The 22,375-nt window shown below is 58.8% G+C and overlaps 2 protein-coding genes across 2 annotated transcripts; both read right to left on the reverse strand.

The window, feature by feature from the left end:
* Positions 1 to 6,607: 6,607 nt before the first annotated feature.
* Positions 6,608 to 9,056, reverse strand: LOC135894383 (pancreatic polypeptide-like). Its single transcript, XM_065422446.1, has 3 exons — positions 9,036 to 9,056; positions 6,829 to 7,016; positions 6,608 to 6,671 (listed from the first exon to the last, which is right to left on the reverse strand). The coding sequence occupies exons 1-3, from the start codon at positions 9,054 to 9,056 to the stop codon at positions 6,608 to 6,610; spliced, it is 273 nt and encodes a 90-aa protein (XP_065278518.1).
* Positions 9,057 to 19,937: 10,881 nt separating this feature from the next.
* On the reverse strand, positions 19,938 to 21,708 carry LOC135894606 (peptide YY-like). Its single transcript, XM_065422743.1, has 3 exons — positions 21,521 to 21,708; positions 20,536 to 20,616; positions 19,938 to 19,962 (listed from the first exon to the last, which is right to left on the reverse strand). The coding sequence occupies exons 1-3, from the start codon at positions 21,706 to 21,708 to the stop codon at positions 19,938 to 19,940; spliced, it is 294 nt and encodes a 97-aa protein (XP_065278815.1).
* Between the last annotated feature and the right edge of the window lie 667 nt (positions 21,709 to 22,375).

Raw genomic sequence — 22,375 nt, forward strand, 5'->3', positions numbered from 1 at the left:
AAAAAAAAATCAGTGCCAACAAATCAAAGAGATGAGTCCCGCAATAGTAGGAATTCTGCAGCCCACACAAAGCCAGAGGCAGGGCTTAATTTGTGCCAGGGCTGAGCCCTGGCACCTCTGGGCTTGGCAGTTCATAGCCCCAGCACCTCTGGGCCGGGCACTTCAGGGCCCCGGGGCCACTCTGGGCCAGGCCCTTCAGGGCCCCGGGGCCCTGCTGGGCTTGGCAGTTCGTAGCCCCGGCACCTCTGGGCCTGCTGCATCAGTTATGAATGTAAAAAAAAAAAATTGATTGAGCCCCCGGGCGCCTCTTTCATTACAAATTAAGCCCTGGCCAGAGGGGAGGAGAAGCCAAGGGGATCCAGGGAGGGGGGAAGGGAAACTGGCTGCCCCCGGGGGAGGCGAGGAAGATGGTCAGAGACGCAGCTCGCTGGGCACCTATTGAAACCACCCCGTCTCGCCCAGCGCCCGGCTGGCGAAGCAAGGAGGCATTTCTCCTGGCAGGGATCCAGGCGTGGAAACGCGGAAATGGGGGGGCGGGGGGGGGGTGTTGAAACTGACCCGCTCAGGTGGATGAAACTGGCTGATTGAGTTGGGATTGGTCCTGCTTGGAGCAGGGGGCTGGACTAGATGCCTCCGGAGGTCCCTTCCACCCCTGAGTCTATCAAAGGGGGTCCCCAGCAGCAGCCCTGGGGAGGGCGGGGGGAGAGGTCAGTTTAGCAGCTGCCCCCCCCCCGCATCCCGCAAAGGCGGGGGGGTGGGCTCTTACCTGCCCCAGCGGCGCTGCTCCAAGGCCCCGAGCTCGCTGGGATGCGCGGCGCGGCGGGGCGGTGCTGGGCTCGCTTCGCTCCTGCCGCTGCCGCTCGCTTGCCAGTCTCCGCGCTGCCTCTGGGGCTCTTAAAGCAGCAACGCCGCTGGAAGGGGCTGGCTGGGTCCCACCACCGAGCCGGGGACCGAGCTGGCGGCTGGTCCGTTTCAACCCAGTGGGTTTCAACCGGGGCTCCAGAGACCCCAGGCTACGTCTAAGATCAGCCGGGGGTGTGAATAACCTGATCTGCCCCCCTCCCTTGCAGATCTGACTTGAGCCAGGCAGGGGCTGCGAGGGGCATCAGTTATCTCCAGCAAACTGGGGGGGGGGAAGCAGGGTGCAAGGGGTGTGTGTGTTTCCAATAGACCATTTTGAAAGAGCACCAGGGTCATTTTTTAGGGGCTGAGGCAGAGGGCAGAGCCAAGGCCCGGCTAAGGCTGTGGGATCGGACGGGCCCTAAGGCGTGGTGGGGTCAGAATGAAGGGGATGTGGCTGGATGAGTGAATGGGAAGTGGGGGAGTGAATGGGGGGATAGGAGAGCAGAGGGTCCATCGAGGGATGGGTGAATGGGGGAACAGGACCGCAAAGGAGTGAACGGGGGGGTGGGAGGGGATCGGCTCGTTTCCCCCCCCCCCCAGAATTGGCAGGGAAGCGCTGATCATTCCTGCCCGCAAAGCACTTTGCGATCTCAATGAGGGTGTCCCTCTCCCCCCCTCCCCACACACACACAGTTTACATGGACAGGCACGGGCCCCAGGACTGGCTCGGGTGGGGGGGATATTACCAGAGGTTCCCCACAATCAGCCCTACCCTACTCCTTGCCCCTCTGCCTGCCCCTGCCCTGGGTACTGGGGGAGGGGGGGCACCAGGAGCCTGCTCAGCAGCTGGGATGCTCGGCAGGCGCCAGGGGGAGGTGTGGGGCTGTGGGTCCAGACAAAGGCCGGGGAAGGGATTTCCTCATGGGGAGGCTCTAGGGCCTGGATTCCATTTCCCCCCCACCACCACCACCACCACACACACACACACCAGGGTCCATGTGCCAGTGTAATGGGGCCACCCAGACCTTCCAGGCACTGAGCGTGGGGGGGATTCTCTCCTACCCCAGGGAAGTACAGGCGCTTGCTCCCACGGAGGTCACCCTGCTGTGGGACCATTCACCAGCCCGTTCATCCCCGTCTTATACAGCTGCCCTGGGCCTCAGTGATACCCCTCTTGCCCCCTGGTCATTCACCCCTGCCAAGCGGATGTTGGCTTCACACTCCCTCCCCCCAGGGTAAACAACAACCCCCATCCCTGGTGATTCGAATCTCAGCAGGCCCCCGCTGTGAATGCACAAACACACACACACAGACACACGCACACCCCAGCCATCAGGATGTCCCAGCCCCTGACACCCCACAGCCGTGCTGTCCCCCCCCCCCGCCTCCACCCACACAACTGGGTGTCTGCACTCCCCTCACTCCAGATCAAAGAGCAGCAAACCGACGGCGACTTACACCCAGATTTATTGTGCTGATCATTATTCACATTAGTCTACCCAGGAACCAAGGGACAGAGAGAGAAGGTGGCAGCTGTGGTGTTGGTTGACTTTGAAGCAGGCGGCCCCGGGGGGCACGGGAGGGGGGGAAGAGAGGAGAATCACAGAGGGATCAGCGCCGGGGCCTTTTCCTGTTTGCCCCAAGGTGGCTTCCACTCAGGATCGCGCCCTGAAATGACCAAAAAGACTCAGTTAGGATCCCAGGGACCCAGTCGGCACCACAGCTGTGGGGCTGAACCAGAGGGGTTTGGAGCTAAAAGCAGCAGCTTCCATTGTCCAGGGTAAAGAGCCACCTGTTAGCTTAGGGGCAATCGCAATCACAACCCCAGAACTCTCCAGCCAAGAGCCCCACGGCTTAGCCTGGGTTAGAGATCGATACTTCCCCTGCACCCAAACCGTCTCCTCCCAGCCTTGCTCCCACGCCAGCTTCTCCTCTGCTCCTCCCCCCACTCATGTCCCAGGACCCCCAGAGCAGCTCTCTGGGGACGGTGCCCAGCTGTATCCAGGACCCGGCAGGTCTCCTGATTCATGCGGGGCAGGGGGTCCCCCCACGCTGCTTGTGTAAATGTCTTTCCAGACTGCCGTCCCCCTTGCAGGAAGCGGATGGGTCTTGCATACCCCAAGTTTCACCTCACTTAGAAACTACTTGCTTACAAAAATCAGACATCAAAATACAAAAATGTCCCAGCTCACTAGTACTGGAAAATTGCTGCCTGTCTCGTGTTTACCATGTAACGATCAAATAAATCCATCGGAATATATAAATATTGTCCTTACATTTCAGTGTATAGACTACAGAGCCATATAAACAAATCATTGTATGACATTTTAGTTTGTACTGGCTTCGCTAGTGCTTTTTATGTCGCCTGTTGTAAAACTAGGCAAGTATCTAGCTGAGCTGATGTACCCCCTGGAAGATCTCTGCGTACCCCCAGGGGTACATGTGCCCCTGCTTGAGAACCACTGGGCTAGAGGACCACAGTTTTGGGGTGTGTGAGTCCAGCACTTGGTCCAAGCCTGGGGATACAAATCATACATTTTAGGGAGTGGGATTTGGATTCCTTATGCCCTACGACCACTCTGCCCTGCCGCTTCTCTCATCCACCGCCGCAGCCAACCGCAATGGGGAAACCCATCCGCTTGACGGGTCTGCTGAACCGATCAGCTGTCTCTGGCTGGGTCTGTACAGCGCCTTGCACCTCAAAACCCAGGCCTGGGTGGAAGCATCTAGGCACTGCCATAAAACGAACAGGAAAGCAGCAGCGTCAGGGCTGAAATAGCTCAAGCTGCCACGGAAAGGATCCTCCCAGGGGCAGAGACAACACCCAGCTCAGCAGCACGGGGCAGCCGCTCCACCGGGTTCTCAACCCAACCGAGTGCTCGCCACAATATTTTCATTCCCTCCCCCCTTATTTAATGAGAAGGGTTTGTGGAGTTTATAGAGCTAGACTGAGGAGCCTACTAAGATCTTGGGATGGAGAAAGGAACGAATGGATGGATGTGTATGGGAGAGGGAGGGATGGCGGGTTGGTATGGGATAGCGAGGGATGGAGGGATGAGTGTGTATGGGATAGCGAGGGATGGAGGGATGAGTGTGTATGGGATAGCGAGGGATGGCTGGATGGTGGGTGGGTGGGTATGGGAGAGAGGGAGGGATGGGTAAGGGATAGCGAGGGATGGATGGGGGGTGGGTGGAGGGAGGTATGGAGGGGTGTGTGTGTATGGGATAGCGAGGGATGGATGGTGGGTGGGTGGATATGGGATAGCGAGGGATGGATGGCTGGATGGTGGGTGGATGGTAAGTGTGTATGGGATAGCAAGGGATGGAGGGATGAGTGTGTATGGGATAGCGAGGGATGGCTGGATGGTGGGTAGGTGGGTATGGGAGGGAGGGATGGGTAAGGGATAGCGAGGGATGGATGGAGGGGTGGGTGGAGGGAGGTATGGAGGGGTGGGTGTGGATGGGATAGTGAGGGATGGATGGTGGCCGGTGGGTGGATGGATATGAGATAGCGAGGGATGGCTGGATGGTGGGTGTGTATGGGATAGTGAGGGATGGATATGGGATAGCGAGGGATGGATGGATGGTGGGTGGGTGGGTGAATATGGGAGAAAGGGAGGGATGGGTAAGGGATAGCGAGGGATGGATGGTGGGTGGGTGGGTGGAGGGAGGTATGGAGGGGTGGGTGTGGATGGGATAGTGAGGGATGGATGGTGGCCGGTGGGTGGATGGATATGAGATAGCGAGGGATGGCTGGATGGTGGGTGTGTATGGGATAGTGAGGGATGGATATGGGATAGCGAGGGATGGATGGATGGTGGGTGGGTGGGTGAATATGGGAGAAAGGGAGGGATGGGTAAGGGATAGCGAGGGATGGATGGTGGGTGGGTGGGTGGAGGGAGGTATGGAGGGGTGGGTGTGGATGGGATAGTGAGGGATGGATGGTGGCCGGTGGGTGGATGGATATGAGATAGCGAGGGATGGCTGGATGGTGGGTGTGTATGGGATAGTGAGGGATGAATGGATGGTGGCTGGATGGTAGGTGTGGATGGGATAGCGAGGGATGGATATGGGATAGCGAGGGATGGATGGATGGTGGGTGGGTGAGTATGGGAGAAAGGGAGGGATGGGTAAGGGATAGCGAGGGATGGATGGTGGGTGGGTGGATATGGGATAGAGAGGGATGGGTGGGTGGGTAGGTAGAGGGAGGGGTGGGTGGATATAGGACACAGAGAGAGAGAGAGAGAGAGAGAGAGGATATTCCCCTGCAGCTGATTCAGCCCAAACAGGACAAGCTTCTGCTAGTTCATGAGACTCAGACAATGACACTGACTAGACAGCCTGAAACTGACCACCCAGGCAGCTGGGAGAAGTGCCCAGGAGAGGGAACAAGCTCCCTGGGAAAGCCAGCGCTGCTGCTCAAACCCTCCCAGTTGCAGGGGTTGCTCCATGATGCCGTTGAGGAGCCGTGTCCATTTCAACGCTCTGATTTTAGCCCTGCATCCCTTTCGCTTCACGGTTCTTTTCCGGGGAAAAGCCCCACACCTGGCCCCGTAAGGCTGAACAGGGAGCAGGGTTTGTTCAGCGGCTGGGGCCTGGTCTCCTTCCTCTGCAGCCCCTTCAGCTCCCTCCTCACACAGAGGGCATGATGCCAACCCTAGAGACATGGTCTGTCAGTGCCACCTAGTGGGCACAGTGGGAACGCTGAATGCGAAGCCCCCCGCCCTGCCCATGTTCCTCTGCCCTTGGGCATAACACTGTCTTTATGCAGCACTTTTTCCGGGGGTTATCCGGGCACTTTGCAAACAGGCATCGACGCAGCCTCACAATGATCCTGGAGGCTCAACAGTATCGATATCCCCACCGTAGAGACGGGGAAACTGAGGCCCCGAGAAGGGAAGTGACTTGCCCAAGGTCACACAGCAGCCCAGTGGTACGGCTGGGAATAGAACCCAGGAGTCCTGAGACTCCCAGCCCCCTGCTCTCACCACGCTGCTGCCCATTCCGGCACACCCCAAACCTCTCCGTGATATTTCCTGCAACTACAGAGCTCTGAGCCCCCCCCCAACCTCTCCCGTGCATCCGCTGCCCCCCACAACCAAGGCCTGTTGCAGGCATCCGGTGCGCCGTGAGCTGGGGTCAGAACGGGGCTCCGAGCAGGGCAGGGAGACAGAGCAAAAGCCCAGGAACTCTCGTGAAGCCGGACAGAGACACCCTCACAAGACTGACTTCGGTACCAGCCAGACACCTCGTCCTCCAGCAAAGTAACTGACCTGGAACCAGCCCCTCCTGCCCTCGTCTCTGTCCCCACCCCTTGCTGAAATGCAGCTGCCTCTGGGGTGGAAGGTGGCCGCTTCTCAACAGCTCCTCCGCACAACAGATTAGAGCAGGAGGTGAAGAAGAACACGATCACCAGAAATTTCACAGGGAGGCAGAAGGTGATCGCCCAGCTCGGAACCCGGCCACATGGTTGGGGCCTGGCTTGTATGCCCCAGCCGAAAACCAGCCCCTCCAGGAGCACAGCGCCCCCTAGCGCCGCGCTGGGGCATGTTCTGTAGGAGCTCAGAGGGTAGCGAATCCCTCTGACTCACCAACACCACAGACCGCAGCTCCGGCTGCCCCCCTGCTGTGGGATGGGGCTGGCGGGAAGGGCATCCCTTACTGGCTTACTGGTCTGCCAGTCACCGGACGGTAACAGATGAACAAGTAGGCACGCACGCCCCATTCCTGAGCTCCTTCCCAGAACAGATCTTACCTGGCGGGTTTAGCATCCAGAGGGGTCATAGGGGTCTCCGCAGAGCATCCGGCTGCTGGATCTCTTGCCGTATCTAGGGGGGCGGGGGAGAAAAACATGCAGCCAGTCATTGCTTCGGAGATGGCCCTAGGGGAGACAGGGCCGTGGGCGGGGACTGGGAAACCCATCTGTCCGGGAGGCCAGGCCAGAGGCGCGCAGACGACTACCCCCGGCTTAGCCGAGCCACTTACCTGGGCCGCGTGACCATGTTGAGATACTGCTGCAGCTCGTTGTAGAACTGGACCAGGTCCTCCAAGGGGGCATCGTCCCCGGGGTACTTGGGGTGCATGGGGGCAGCGCTGCCCAGGTGCCCCAGGAGCAGGGCCACGCAGCAGGTGAGGGAGAAGAGGGAAGCCCAGCGCCTGCAGGGGGCGACCATCTGGGGGAGGAGAGAAGGGAGAGTGTGCGCCGGTGAGACGAGGCGACGGCCCCCCAAGTGGGCTGGGACTGGAGGGGAGGTCAGCGCGGGGCTGGGGAGAGAGAGCCGGGGCATGGACACCACCCAGGGGGAGGAGAGAGACAGGCTGAATGGGGCCCCAGCGTGGAGAGTGCCGGGCTGGCAGTGCCAGCGTGGGGACGGGTGAAGGCAGATGGAGAGGAGCAGGGCGAGCTCGTGCCATGCTGAATGTGAGCCGGACGGGCGGCTGCTCGAGGGGTCCTTGGCGACGGGGGAGAGGGGGATCCAGCCGCATTGCCATAGAAATGGCTGTGGTGGACGCCATGAATGCAGGGAGGAGAGTGCAGGCCCCAGCAGAGAAGCCGGTAGGACCCCAGGACAACAAGGAGGGGAGGGGGCGAGCTCTTGGGTTTCTCAACTACTCCAGGGGTGGCGGCCGGCCCCAGGGGAAGCAGCAGGGCTCAGGGAGGCCACTGGGAGGCGGTGCGGCTGGAGGACGTGCCAGCCAGCCCTGGAGGAGGAGAGCACCGGAGGGTGCCTAATTTGTAAGGAGATGGTGCTGGCTTGTGTGGGAAATGCACACGCATGCCCTGTACTCGTGAGCGCACGCACAAACATTCACGTGCGCCCTGGGCTCGTGACTGCACGCACTTGCCGTGCGCTCACCACTACACGCGCATACACACGCCCAGCCGTCTGTGTAGGTGCATGCAGACACAAACACACACACGCATGTACACACGGGAATACTTGCAGTCGCTGGCATACGCATAGCTATCTGCCCCTGCTCACATCTGTGCTCGCACCCCCACTCAGAGATGTGCCTCCCCTCATGCTCGCACGCTGGGATGCGCACGCCGACACCCGTACACACGTACGTTCAGATATGCCGACACACGCATGCTCACACGCACACAGACACACTCCCCCATTCACACAGACCTGGCCAGACACCCAGCACCTCACGCACAGACATTTCCATCCCCCCAGCTCCAGATCCCAAACCCCTGCCGCTCCCTCCATCTGTCCAGGGGGGAAACGTCACGTTTTGTGTCCGAAGGCAGCCAACCCTCCCGCCAGGACCCACCAGCTACTAGCCACTCTGGCAAGCAACGCCCCCAGCCCTGCTGCCCCAAATCCACCCTCTGCTCTTCCTGCATTGGTACTGAGAGAGGGTGCGGGAGACCCCCTGAGCCAGTCCTCCACCTCCCAGCCCCGGGAATCCCAGGGCACTCTCCAGAACTATGGGGCGTCTGTGCCGCAGATGTGCATGGCGCTGTACGGCACGAACGCAGATACGTTCCCCTGCCCTAGGCAGAGGGCACCGACGCTGGGTGCTGGCAGGCTTGCCCGCTGCATGTCGGGGAGGAGAGGGCAGGGACCCATTCCCCCCTCCCACTGAATCCCCCCGCGCCCCAAGTCCCAGCCCCGTGTGCTTACCCTGATCCAACGGGGTGCGATGCAGAGGTGCAGTGAGACACAGGGGTGCTGGTGGCGTGGCTGAGTCTCTCCGCGTTCTGCACTGCCGGAGCCAGCTCCAGAGGTTTATATCTCCCCTTACACCCCCCCCCCAAGCCCCCACCTCCCGCCAGTCCCTGCGTCATCGCTTCCCCGCTCTGGGCAGATGTTCTGATGTCACCCTCCGCTCGCGCCGCCCACCCCTGCCGGGCAGTGGGTCGAGGTCCCCCCTCCCCAAGCAGTCTCCCTAGCACGGTGGCTGTCTCTTCCCTTTGCTTAATTCTGGGGAGGAACCAGGAGCTATGAAGGGGGCGCCCCACAGACAGATACAGGGCGATCCAGGATCCCCATGCCCCCAAGGGGTGAGATCTGGGCTCTCCGGGGGTCTCCGGCTGGGAGAGTATCTCAGCTCTCCAGAAGATGCCCATTGCGATGATGTGCTAAGGGCGGACTTGCCCTGACATCTCCCTGGGGGAGGGGCCATTGGAGACACCCCAATGTGCCCCCTCTCCTCCCCCAGCCCAGCTCTGGGACCCCACTCACCTGGGAAGGGCGAGCTCCCATGCAGAGGCAGGGAGGCCCCCATGACAGGCTCCTGTGTGGGAACAGGTGCCCATTGTTCAGCGCCAGGGGAGGTGGGGTTAATATTTCACCAGGTCAGTCGACCCTCCGAGCCCCCTGCAGAGAGCTGCCTGCTCCCACCGACCTCCGAGAGCCAAGGGGGACGAGGGGTCCAGACCTTTCACCGGGGAGAAGGGGACCGACAAGATACCCAGGATGGGCCAGAAGGTGTCTGGCCCAAGACCACCCGGTGAGTCAGCGGCAGAGCCCGGCCTAGAACCCAGAAGTCCTGATGTCCCATCCCCTACTCCCACCACCAGCCCCCTCATTCAGCTGCTTCATTGACCCAAGGGGCCTTGTGTTTGCAGAGGGGTCTCTCCCCCCAGGGCTCTCAGACCCACGTGGGAGCTTCCCTGCATGTGCATGGAGAGACCGGTCAATTAAGGCTCGGGCTGGGGGAGGGGCAGGGGGTAGTGGGGCCATAGATTACGTTACCTTAGACTAAAACAAAAGCCCCAGGGGAAGCCCCGCTGGTCTCCGTCAGAGACAGCCTGGCAAATGGGACTCTGCAGCCAGCCCCAGTGCAGGAGGAGAGAAGAACGTAAGAATGGCCACACTGGGTCAGACCAAAGGTCCATCTAGCCCAGTGTCCTGTCTTCCGACAGTGGCCAATGCCAGGTGCCCCAGAGGGAATGAACAGAACAGGTCATCATCAAGTGATCCACCCCCTGTCGCTCATTCCCAGCTTCTGGCAAACAGAGGCTAGGGACACCCTTCCTGCCCACCCTGGCTAATAGCCATTGATGGACCCATCCTCCATGAACTTATCTAGTTCTTTTTTGAACCCTGTTATAGTCTTGGCCTTCACAACATCCTCTGGCAAGGAGTTCCACAGGCTGACTGTGCGTTGTGTGAAAAAATACTTCCTTTTGTTTGTTTTAAACCTGCTGCCTATTCATTTCATTTGGTGCCCCCTGGTTCTTGTGTTATGAGAAGGAGTAAATAACACTTCCTTATTTACTTTCTCCACACCAGTATGATTTTATAGACCTCAATCATATCCCCCCTTAGCCGTCTCTTTTCCAAGCTGAAAAGTCCCAGTCTTATTCATCTCTCCTCATACGGTAGCCGGTCCATCCCCCTAATCATTTTTGTTGCCCTTTTCTGAACCTTTTCCAAGTCCAATAAACCAGTTTTGAGATGGGGCAACCACATCAGTACGCAGTATTCGATAGCCAGCAGTTGCAGAAGGAACCTGGCATCCGTCAGTGGGCACTTTCCTCCAGCAGGTGGCACCCCAGGCTAGTCACAGCCCGGGCAGACCTGGGAGCCCGCAGCCAGGCCAGGGGCGCGGTGACCGTTCCCAGGGGCTGGGGAAACCCGGCTCCCGCAGAGTCAGACCCGGCGGGCCCAGATTTGGGTGTTGGAGGGCGAGGGCCGTGGAAACTCTGGTTTTGGAGCTGGTGCAACCACGGTTGGAATCCTGCGTGCAGTGCCGGGGCCCACAATTCAAGGACGCCGGCAAACTGGAGGGGGGTCCGAGATTATAGTGCCGGAGCTCCTGGAGTCCCTCTCTTTAGCTGAGCAAAGAGAAGGTGAAGGGGGGGGACTATCCCAGCCCATCCGTACCTCCAGGGGGAGCCACACATTGATAACGGGCTCTGCAGTCGAGCAGGCAAAGGTCTAACATGGCTGGGAGTCAAAACTGGACCAATTCAGACTGGCAAGAAGTTGTTACCAGGGAGGGTAACTGACCATTGGAACAACGTCCCCAGGGCTGTGGTGGATTCTCCATCGCTGGCAGTTTACGAATCCCGCGTGGATGCTGTTCTGGAAGATCTGCTCTGGTCCAGCCGGGAATTAATCCAGGGCCGCTCTGGGGCCTGGATGATGTAGGAGGTCCCTCTCCATCACAGCGTGGTCCCTCCAAGCTACGAAAAGTGGGGCTGGTGCCTGTGACGGTGCGCGACTCACCCCAGCGGCGCCTCCTGCTGGTTCCTGGGAATTAGCTCTGTTTCCAGGTCTGGAGCGCCCTCTGCAGGCCAATGTCCCGCTTGCCCCCTGTGTCCCTCCCAGGACCCTGGTGCCCTTTTACCTGGGGTGCTGCCCCTCCAGGCAATACCCCACAGATCTGGGTCTCCCCACCCTGGAGAACCCCCACCCTCTATTCCCACCTTGCCTCAGCCTATGGGCTACTGCCAGTCACCATCTAGCCCCCTTTCACTGGGGCCGATTGCAGTCTGTATAAGCCAGTCATCATAGGCAAGGGAGGTTTTGACCTGCTGCCTTTCCCTGCAACCCAGTACCTCCAGGGGCCTTGTACAGGGCCCTTCAGCCTGGGGAGTTGCTGGCCTGGAGCTCCCCAGCTCCTCTGGCCTTTCCCCAGCCCTGCTCCACTCCAGTACCCTTTACTGGGTGCATCTCCCTCCTCAGCTAGAGGGGGACTGCCTGCTCCTGGCCCCCTGCCCTCTTATAAGGGCCAGCGGGGCCCTTATTTAGCCGGCTACAGCTGCGGCTGCTTCCCCAACCAGCCCAGCTTTCAGAGCTGCAGCCATCCCAGGGCTTGTACCCTTCCAGGGCCGGAGCGGGGCGACCACCCCACTACAGTGCCCAACGTGGAACAAAGCCAAATCCGGGGACACGACTCCCCCCGAAAATCTGTGGGGAGGGAGGGGCTGTAACTACCCCCGTGAGCGGGGGGCCACGGGCTGCATGTTTCTATCCTTTCCCTGTCCTCTCCACGCCCACGTGGCTGGCGCTCAGCGAGGTCGAACCCTGCACCAACGGAAGGGGGAGGTACAACCAACACACACACACACACACACACCCTGCCATGGGATGCTGCTCTGCCGAGGGCAGCTAAAGGCCACGGCCCCACAAGGAGGAAGCACACGGGCAGGTGTCCAGGCCTGAGCCACACTCCCCTGGGTGGGCCCGGAGTCCCCGGATCAGCCGGGAGGGCAAGACTCAACTGACCCACAGGCGAGGCCAAGGGCCTCAGGGCCGTCCTTAGGCATACGCAGCACCCGAAAATGTGGGGCACCCCTAGGTCTTAGCCTCCACCCCCCATCACCCCCTTTTCCTAGCCCTGTTCTGACCCTTCCTGCAGGCTCCCCCCACAGCCGCTGCAGCTCGGGTGACCAGACAGCAAATGTGAAAAATCGGGACAGGGGGTGGGGAGTAATAGGAGCCTATATAAGAAAAAGACCCAAAAATCGGGACTGTTCCTATAAAATCGGGACATCTGGTCACCCTGGCTGCAGCCAGGTGAGGCTGCCTCTGGAGGGGATCTAGTCACTGCAAAGTGAAAACGCCTCCAACCTGCCAGCCCTATTAGCTCAACGCTGAAACTGTGAAAGAGCCATTCAGTGGTGAACTGCAGCAAGGGAGGTCTAGGTTGGACATTAGGAAAAAGTTCCTCACTGTCAGGGTGGTTAAACACTGGAATAAATTGCCTAGGGAGGTTGTGGAATCTCCATCTCTGGAGATATTTAAGAGTAGGTTAGATAAATGTCTATCAGGGATGGTCTAGACAGTATTTGGTCCTGCCATGAGGGCAGGGGACTGGACTCGATGACCTCTTGAGTCCTAGAATCTATGAATCTATGAATGAAGCCATTTAACAGGCATGTGCCAACCCCCAGGGATACACTGTCCGTTTCTGAACGTACTGACCAAAACACTTGTGCATGACTGTGATATTTACTCAGAACATGCTAGTCTACAGGGCCTTCGTTTAAAATTTGCTTTAAAAATACTTCGTTAGTGAGTGGCTGAAGATGATAAAATTCCATCTCTAAAAAAACCTCTTGCATAGATTTTTAAATGCACAATCTGAGGATACCACTTTAGCCTTAAATGCTTGGAACATCAGACATCGTTTTTTAAATAAATCCTTAAGGCCCACTCTTATCTAAATACACATGTGAGCCCGGGCTGCCATCGGGCGTGTGGCACCAGTTTAATAATACTGCATAGGGCCCCATAAACCCTAAGGACGGCCCTGCTATCACGGATGTGCAGGGTGACCCTGGGCAAGTCGTTTCCCCTGTCCAGGCGTCTGTCTCCCCTTTGCCTTAGCTATTTAGACTGTAAGGACTTGGGGGGCAGGACCCGTTTGTGCCGCACCCGCTGGGGCCCTGACTCTCCGGCATCACAACCTCCCAGGGAGGGACTGCGCTGCCGAATCTTGCGCGGCTGGAGTCCAGGGATGCTGAGAAAATCTCCGCTTTCATAGTACAAAAAAAGGCAGTTTTTAGACCTTACGGTTAAGAGAAAGCCACGGAAACGTGACGTGAGGGCGACACGCGGGCTCAGCAAGCGAACCAACCGATCCCACAGCTCGTGTTTTGGGTAAAAGTCTCGTGCTTTTTCTAGACGGTCCTGGGATTTCGGGGGCCTGACTGGTGATCGTTGAGCGCTCGGAGTCGGGGACGCTGGCAGACGGCGCCTGGGTCACAGCTAACAATAACAACGTTGGGGGCATGGAGAGCAGGAGGTCAGATCAGTGTCTCCAACTCCCACACTTTCACTGCAGACCTCACAAGCGCTGGTGCCTCTCTTAAAGCCCCAGCTGCTGGAGTCATGTGATGAAATGCAGCTATTATTAACAGTAAGTATGTTTCTAGCGCTTGTGGTTGCAGAGAAGAAGAGGAACACGTGACACGAACTCAACCGCAGGGCTCAGAACTCAGAGGGGCACGTACAGAGAACACACCATTTACTGGGGGCAGCCCATCCAGGAGGTTGGTCCCAGTGCCAATCAAGGGCCCAGATTCTGCCCAATCTGTGCGCAGCACAGCTCCCCGGAATACACCACCTGAGAACTGGCCCAATGACTAACTGGAGCAGCCCCAGTTCAAGCCCCTCTCCAGGACAGAGGCCATGTCCCCAGTGACACCTGGGGAGGACCCAGCGGCTACGTAGAGCTCGGGGGGGGGGGCACCTCGGTTTAAGAGGCTGGAACAACAGGAGCTGCAGCCATATGGCCCAGGGGTCGAGCATTCCTTCGCCCTTGGCACGGCAGGGGGAGGAGGCTCGGGAAGGGCTTAGCACAGAGATCGACTCTCACCCCCAACCTAGTTCACGTCTCCTGCCAGGGCTGGGCCTTGCCGGGACCCCAGGGCAGGGTGCAGCACGTAGCCTGCTGCTGCTTGGGGTATGGGGCCGAGGACATGGGATCAGAGACCAGGACAGCTGGAACAAATGGGACAGCACAGTCCAAAGAGGAGGAGACCAAGAGTTAAACTACCCCCCCCAGGCCCCCCAGTCAGAGCTCTGCCCTAGTTCAGGTATTGCTGGAGGAGGCCGGCGGGCCGGCTCCTTTCCCTTCAGCAGCTGGGCAGGGCAGGAGCAGCTTCGCCCCAGTCTCAGAGCCTGGAGTCAGAGCAACCAAACATACAGTCCAAAACCAACCCCTGCCAGGCCCACTGCGGCCAGCAGAGCCCAGGCCCCTGTCGCTTCCTCAGCCGCCCGCCCGTTCGTACCCAGCCCCAGCACCCGGGCAGGGCAAGGGCCCCCTGAGCGCACCCAACTGCTTCTGGCCATTAGCTCAAACTGTCCCTTAAAGGAGTAGCAACCCCCGCCCCTGCCACACATTCCCCACATGGAGTAGCACCCCCGCCACACATTCCCCACATGCCCAGTACATCTAGACACCCTCCTGCCCAGCCCCAGATCCATCGATGCCCCCATACGCCATCTACCTACCCAGCCCCAGATCCATCTATCCCCTACACACCCATCTACCTACCCAGCCCCAGATCCATCTATCCCCCTACACACCCATCTATCTACCCAGCCCCAGATCCATCTATCCCCCTACACACCCATCTATCTACCCAGCCCCAGATCCATCTATCCCCCTACACACCCATCTATCTACCCAGCCCCAGATCCATCTATCCCCCTACACACCCCTCTATCTACCCAGCCCCAGATCCATCTATCCCCTACACGCCCATCTACCTACCCAGCCCCAGATCCATCTATCCCCTACACGCCCCTCTACCTACCCAGCCCCAGATCCATCTATCCCCCTACACACCCATCTATCTACCCAGCCCCAGATCCATCTATCCCCCTACACACCCATCTATCTACCCAGCCCCAGATCCATCTATCCCCCTACACACCCATCTATCTACCCAGCCCCAGATCCATCTATCCCCCTACACACCCATCTATCTACCCAGCCCCAGATCCATCTATCCCCTACACACCTATCTACCTAACCAGCCCCAGATCCATCTATCCCCCTACACACCCATCTACCTACCCAGCCCCAGATCCATCTATCCCCCTACACACCCATCTACCTAACCAGCCCCAGATCCATCTATCCCCCTACACACCCATCTATCTACCCAGCCCCAGATCCATCTATCCCCCTACACACCCATCTACCTACCCAGCCCCAGATCCATCTATCCCCCTACACGCCCACCTATCTATCCAGCCCCAGATCCATCTATCCCCTACACACCCATCTATCTACCCAGCCCCAGATCCATCTATCCCCTATACATCCATCTACCTACCCAGCCCCAGATCCATCTATCCCCTACACACCCATCTATCTTCCCAGCCCCATATCCATCTATCCCCCTATACACCCATCTATCTGCCCAGCCCCAGATCCATCTATCCCCCTACACACCCATCTATCCACCCAGCCCCAGATCCATCTATCCCCCCTACACGCCCATCTATCTACCCAGCCCCAGATCCATCTATCCCCTACACGCCCATCTATCTACCCAGCCCCAGATCCATCTATCCCCTACACACCCATCTATCTACCCAGCCCCAGATCCATCTATCCCCCTACACGCCCATCTATCTACCCACCCCAGATCCATCTATCCCCTACACACCCATCTATCTGCCCAGCCCCAGATCTATCTATCCCCTACACGCCCACCTATCTATCCAGCCCCAGATCCATCTATCCCCCTACACGCCCATCTATCCACCCAGCCCCAGATCTATCTATCCCCCTACACGCCCACCTATCTATCCAGCCCCAGATCCATCTATGCCCCTACACGCCCATCTATCTACCCAGCCCCAGATCCATCTATCCCCCTACACGCCCATCTATCTACCCAGCCCCAGATCCATCTATCCCCCTACACACCCATCTACCTACCCAGCCCCAGATCCATCTATCCCCCTACACGCCCACCTATCTATCCAGCCCCAGATCCATCTATCCCCTACACACCCATCTATCTGCCCAGCCCCAGATCCATCTATCCCCTACACACCCATCTATCTGCCCAGCCCCAGATCCATCTATCCCCTACACACCCCTCTACCTACCCAGCCCCAGATCCATCTATCCCCCTACACACCCATCTATCTACCCAGCCCCAGATCCATCTATCCCCCTACACACCCATCTATCTACCCAGCCCCAGATCCATCTATCCCCCTACACACCCATCTATCTACCCAGCCCCAGATCCATCTATCCCCCTACACACCCATCTATCTACCCAGCCCCAGATCCATCTATCCCCTACACACCCACCTACCTAACCAGCCCCAGATCCATCTATCCCCCTACACACCCATCTACCTACCCAGCCCCAGATCCATCTATCCCCCTACACACCCATCTACCTAACCAGCCCCAGATCCATCTATCCCCCTACACACCCATCTATCTACCCAGCCCCAGATCCATCTATCCCCCTACACACCCATCTACCTACCCAGCCCCAGATCCATCTATCCCCCTACACGCCCACCTATCTATCCAGCCCCAGATCCATCTATCCCCTACACACCCATCTATCTACCCAGCCCCAGATCCATCTATCCCCTATACACCCATCTACCTACCCAGCCCCAGATCCATCTATCCCCTACACGCCCATCTATCTTCCCAGCCCCATATCCATCTATCCCCCTATACACCCATCTATCTGCCCAGCCCCAGATCCATCTATCCCCCTACACACCCATCTATCCACCCAGCCCCAGATCCATCTATCCCCCCTACACGCCCATCTATCTACCCAGCCCCAGATCCATCTATCCCCTACACGCCCATCTATCTACCCAGCCCCAGATCCATCTATCCCCTACACACCCATCTATCTACCCAGCCCCAGATCCATCTATCCCCTACACACCCATCTATCTGCCCAGCCCCAGATCTATCTATCCCCTACACGCCCACCTATCTATCCAGCCCCAGATCCATCTATCCCCCTACACGCCCATCTATCCACCCAGCCCCAGATCTATCTATCCCCCTACACGCCCACCTATCTATCCAGCCCCAGATCCATCTATGCCCCTACACGCCCATCTATCTACCCAGCCCCAGATCCATCTATCCCCCTACACGCCCATCTATCTACCCAGCCCCAGATCCATCTATCCCCCTACACACCCATCTACCTACCCAGCCCCAGATCCATCTATCCCCCTACACGCCCACCTATCTATCCAGCCCCAGATCCATCTATCCCCTACACACCCATCTATCTGCCCAGCCCCAGATCCATCTATCCCCTACACACCCATCTATCTGCCCAGCCCCAGATCCATCTATCCCCTACACACCCATCTACCTACCCAGCCCCAGATCCATCTATCCCCCTACACACCCATCTACCTACCCAGCCCCAGATCCATCTATCCCCCTACACACCCATCTACCTACCCAGCCCCAGATCCATCTATCCCCTACACACCCATCTATCTACCCAGCCCCAGATCCATCTATCCCCTTGCACACCCATCTATCTGCCCAGCCCCAGATCCATCTATCCCCCTACACACTCATCTATCTACCCAGCCCCCCCATCTATCCCCCTACACACACATCTACCCAGCCCCCCCATCTATCCCCTACACACCCATCTATCTACCCAGCCCCAGATCCATCTATCCCCTACACACCCACCTATCTACCCAGCCCCAGATCCATCTATCCCCCTACACACCCATCTATCTACCCAGCCCCAGATCTATCTATCCCCCTACACGCCCACCTATCTACCCAGCCCCCCCATCTATCCCCTACACGCCCACCTATCTATCCAGCCCCAGATCCATCTATTCCCCTACACGCCCATCTATCTACCCAGCCCCAGATCCATCTATCCCCCTACACGCCCATCTATCTACCCAGCCCCAGATCCATCTATCCCCCTACACGCCCATCTATCTACCCAGCCCCAGATCCATCTATCCCCCTACACGCCCATCTATCTACCCAGCCCCAGATCCATCTATCCCCCTACACACCCATCTATCTACCCAGCCCCAGATCCATCTATCCCCTACACACCCATCTACCTACCCAGCCCCAGATCCATCTATCCCCTACACACCCATCTACCTACCCAGCCCCAGATCCATCTATCCCCCTACACACCCATCTATCTGCCCAGCCCCAGATCCATCTATCCCCCTACACACTCATCTATCTACCCAGCCCCCCCATCTATCCCCCTACACACCCATCTACCCAGCCCCCCCATCTATCCCCTACACACCCATCTACCTACTTAGCCCCAGATCCATCTATCCCCTACAAACCCATCTATCTACCCAGCCCCAGATCCATCTATCCCCCTACACACTCATCTATCTACCCAGCCCCCCCCCATCTATCCCCCTACACACACATCTACCCAGCCCCCCCATCTATCCCCTACACACCCATCTATCTACCCAGCCCCAGATCCATCTATCCCCTACACGCCCATCTATCTACCCAGCCCCAGATCCATCTATCCCCTACACACCCACCTATCTACCCAGCCCCAGATCCATCTATCCCCTACACGCCCATCTATCTACCCAGCCCCAGATCCATCTATCCCCTACACGCCCATCTATCTACCCAGCCCCATATCCATCTTCCCCTACACGCCCATCTATCTACCCAGCCCCAGATCTATCTATCCCCTACACGCCCATCTACCTACCCAGCCCCAGAGCCATCTATCCCCTACACACCCATCTATCTACCCAGCCCCATATCCATCTTCCCCTACACGCCCACCTATCTATCCAGCCCCAGATCCATCTATTCCCCTACACGCCCATCTATCTACGCAGCCCCAGATCCATCGATGCCCTACAAGCCCATTTAATCTATCTAGCCATCCCCCTATTTGTCTGTCTATCCGCATCCATCGTCTCCATATGCACCTATCTAATCTCTCTATCTACCCCTCCCTCCCCATACACACCCATCTCTCTCTCTCTCTCTGTTAATAGGTTGGTGCTGTGGGACCTGACAGCCCCCGTCCAGCCCTTCCACCCGTCTGACCTTTCTTCTACCCCCGGGTTCCTGGCCCTGCGGCCTTTGCTGGGGAGGGACAGAAACACTCTAGGTGTCGGTGGTTTCCGTTCAACTTGCTCTTTATTATGGAGGCAGAGACCAGAGACTCCACTGGAAATATATGTATATAAATGACGTACAAAATAAAATCAACCCGATTCGGGGGGACAGCGAGGGGTCGGGATCCAGCCGCTCAGACTGGCCACGGCACACAGACATCATTACAACGACAACCCGGAGAGGCCCCCCGTCCCGCCCCACCCCCCAGGGCCCACATCCATCCCTGTGACCCACGCCGTGGGGGGGGCGTCCTCAGCACCGGGGCTGTCCTCGGGCACTGTGGTGCGGCCTCTCCAGGTGCTGTATGGGGGGGGCGGGGGGAGGTCTCAGTGCCTCGGAGGGGGCTGCGGTGGGGCTGGGGAGGGGGCCGGAAAAGGGGGGTGGGGAGGAGGAGGGAAGACCTTCTTCGCAGAGAGATTTCCAGCTCCTCAGGGCTCAATTAAAAACGCAAATGACACCAAAAGACTCGGGAACATTTAAAAAGAGGCCGTGGGGGGCGGGGAGGGGGGAGCCCGTCACCATAGGTAGGAGTCCTCGTACCTGCCGGAGAGAGTGGGGAGTTAGACACTGGGGCAACGTCAGGCAGAGCCCCCCCTCCCCACCAGCCCCCTCAGCCTTATCCCCATCTCTCCCTCCGCCCCACAGAGCAGCCAGTCGCTGACCCCCCCTGCTCACGGGAGCCCCCCGCCCCAATGCCGCCACTGGGATACACTTCCCTCAGCCTACGGGGAGGGCAGGGCCGGCCTGGGGGTTGGGGAGGGGTTGGGGCATACGGGGACCACCCCTCCCTGTACCCCAGCCTAGCCTCCCCCCCAAACCTGTACCACTCATGTAGGACCCGAGCCATGGAGTTCAGATCCAGATTCCAAGTCCCCTCACTGGGCGGGGGGTCCGGTCTGGGAAAGGGGCGGGGGTTGATCCAGCCCCTAAGGGCCATCGGCTCCAGATCTCCACTCAGATCTAGGGTCCCACAAGCGGCCGGTTCCCAGGGGTGGTGTAGAACAATGGGGGGCACTCGGACTTGGCCCCAGTGCATCCCCTGCCACCCTGGAGTGTGGGGGGGGGCGCCGACTTTGGAGCGAAGGGAACCCCAGAGGCCGGGGGCACGCTCACCGCGATCTGCCAGTGTGGTCGCTGCTGTCCCCGAAGATCAGCTCGGACATCAGGGCCTCTGGGCTGGATCTCTTCCCGTACCTGAGGGGCAGTTAAACAGAGCACAGGATTCACGGACGTGGCCTGGTGGAGGGAGGCCCCAGAGCCCAGCCTCTCTCCCCAGCTACTCGGAAAGGCAGGAAGGGGCAGAGATGGGGGGCAGACGGCATCAGTGAGAGTGGAGTGTGCCAGGATGCAGGGAGGGGGGGCACAAGGCATGGGGGGGTGTCTGAGTGTGCAAGGGGGGTGTGAGTGTGTGGAGAGGGCAGTGGGGGGGTGTCTTAGTGTGTGGAAGGGGCTGGGTGGGGGGATGTGTAAGGGAGGGGCCTGGCAGAAGAGGGTTTCAAGCAGCCCCTTCGCGTTTGCAATTAGCGTGTATTAGCCCCTGGCTAACAGGCCCCCACGGGGCAAGCTGTGTTGATGGAGCTGGTGCCTAATGTGCCGTTTCATTGCTGCCATTTTCGCTGTGCTCCCCCAAGGACCCCCCAGGGGCCGGGGGACCCAGCAGCCTGCCTCTTCCACAGGCTACGCTGGGAGATTATCCAGGGCAGAGGGAGAATGAAACTCACGATTCTCGCTGGAGTGAGAACACGGAGCCGGGAATGACACCGCAGACCCAGATCTGGCTGGGACCGGGGGCTCGGGGAATAAACGCCTGCCCCATTCAGACACACACCCACACGGGGGAAAAACCCAGGCAACGTCGTGCACAAATTCCCACATTTGTGCATAACTGCCCGTGCTCAAAAAGACACACAGACGCACAACCACCCCCAGAGCGCAGACTTGTGCAGAGACACCCGTGCTTGTGCACAAACATGGCCCCCGACACGGCCCAAACGCACAGACTCGGGCACAAGCGGTGTCCAGACACACCTGCCCAGGGCATGCACAACCACGTGCACAACACATAAACGCATGCACAGCCCAACCCGCACACACGCACCGCTGCCTTGTCACTAGGTTAATGTAATGCCGCAGGGCGGAGAAGTATTTGGCCATTTCTTCCGGGGAGGCGTCGTCTCCGGGGTTCTCTGGTTTGGGGGGGTAGGCCTCCACCAGCGCCCCCAAGCAGAACAGCACACAGAGGGTCACGGCAACCAGCATGGGCCAGAGCTTCACAGAGGCGACCATCTGAGAGCGGGGCAAAAAAAGGGGTGAATAAAGACATCGCCCCTTCCAGCCCCTCCACTGCCCCCCGCTGTGCAACAGGGGGAAACACCCTGGCAGCTGTGTTTCTATGGGGAAGGGGTTGCTGCCCGTCCGAGGATGCAATAAAAGTGGTCCTGAAAGTGTGGTGCAGGGCACGGGACACCCGCGTAGGAATCAGGAGAGCTGGGTGCTGGTCCTGGCTCTGCCACCAACCTGCTGGGTGACCTTGGGCAAGTCACTTTCCTTCTGGGTGCCTCTTTCCCCTTCCACCCTCTGTGTGTCTATTTCGATTGGCAGTCCTGCCTCTCGGGAGCCTGCCCTTGGTTGCTATCCTACAAATAACAATAGGAATGGCTGTCCAGCTTCAATCATGCCCCATCCCCTAATGGGATGCTGATCCTTCCCAGTTCCTTAGAGGACTGCTTGCTCGTCCTCTGAGACTTCCAGCCCAGGGGACATTTCCATGTACCAAGAAGGGGGACAACCCATTGGTCCTGTTCTTCCCCTGCAAATGCACAGGGCAGCTCAGTTACTGAGTCTGTTCCCCCTTCCAATTCCTGACCTGCGGTTCCACACAGGGCCTGAGGTTCATCCCCACAGGTTAGCACGTCCTGGGGGGAAGTCTCCTCCCAAGAGGTGAATTTGGCCT

Source organism: Emys orbicularis, chromosome 25 (genome assembly GCF_028017835.1).
Source record: "Emys orbicularis isolate rEmyOrb1 chromosome 25, rEmyOrb1.hap1, whole genome shotgun sequence".
Classification (NCBI taxonomy): domain Eukaryota; kingdom Metazoa; phylum Chordata; order Testudines; family Emydidae; genus Emys; species Emys orbicularis.

What these genes read in the sequence shown, in the direction of transcription:
- LOC135894606 (XM_065422743.1), bottom strand. Translation starts at nt 21,708, where the DNA reads ATGGTCGCCTCTGTGAAGCTCTGGCCCATGCTGGTTGCCGTGACCCTC. An exon ending in AACCTAGTGACAAGGCAGCG is followed by an intron (nt 20,617 to 21,520) that starts GTGCGTGTGTGC and finishes ACTGCCCCTCAG; the next exon opens with GTACGGGAAGAGATCCAGCC. An exon ending in GACCACACTGGCAGATCGCG is followed by an intron (nt 19,963 to 20,535) that starts GTGAGCGTGCCC and finishes TCTCTCCGGCAG; the next exon opens with GTACGAGGACTCCTACCTAT.
- LOC135894383 (XM_065422446.1), bottom strand. Translation starts at nt 9,056, where the DNA reads ATGGGAGCTCGCCCTTCCCAG. An exon ending in TGGGAGCTCGCCCTTCCCAG is followed by an intron (nt 7,017 to 9,035) that starts GTGAGTGGGGTC and finishes CTCCTCCCCCAG; the next exon opens with ATGGTCGCCCCCTGCAGGCG. An exon ending in AACATGGTCACGCGGCCCAG is followed by an intron (nt 6,672 to 6,828) that starts GTAAGTGGCTCG and finishes CCGCCCCCCTAG; the next exon opens with ATACGGCAAGAGATCCAGCA.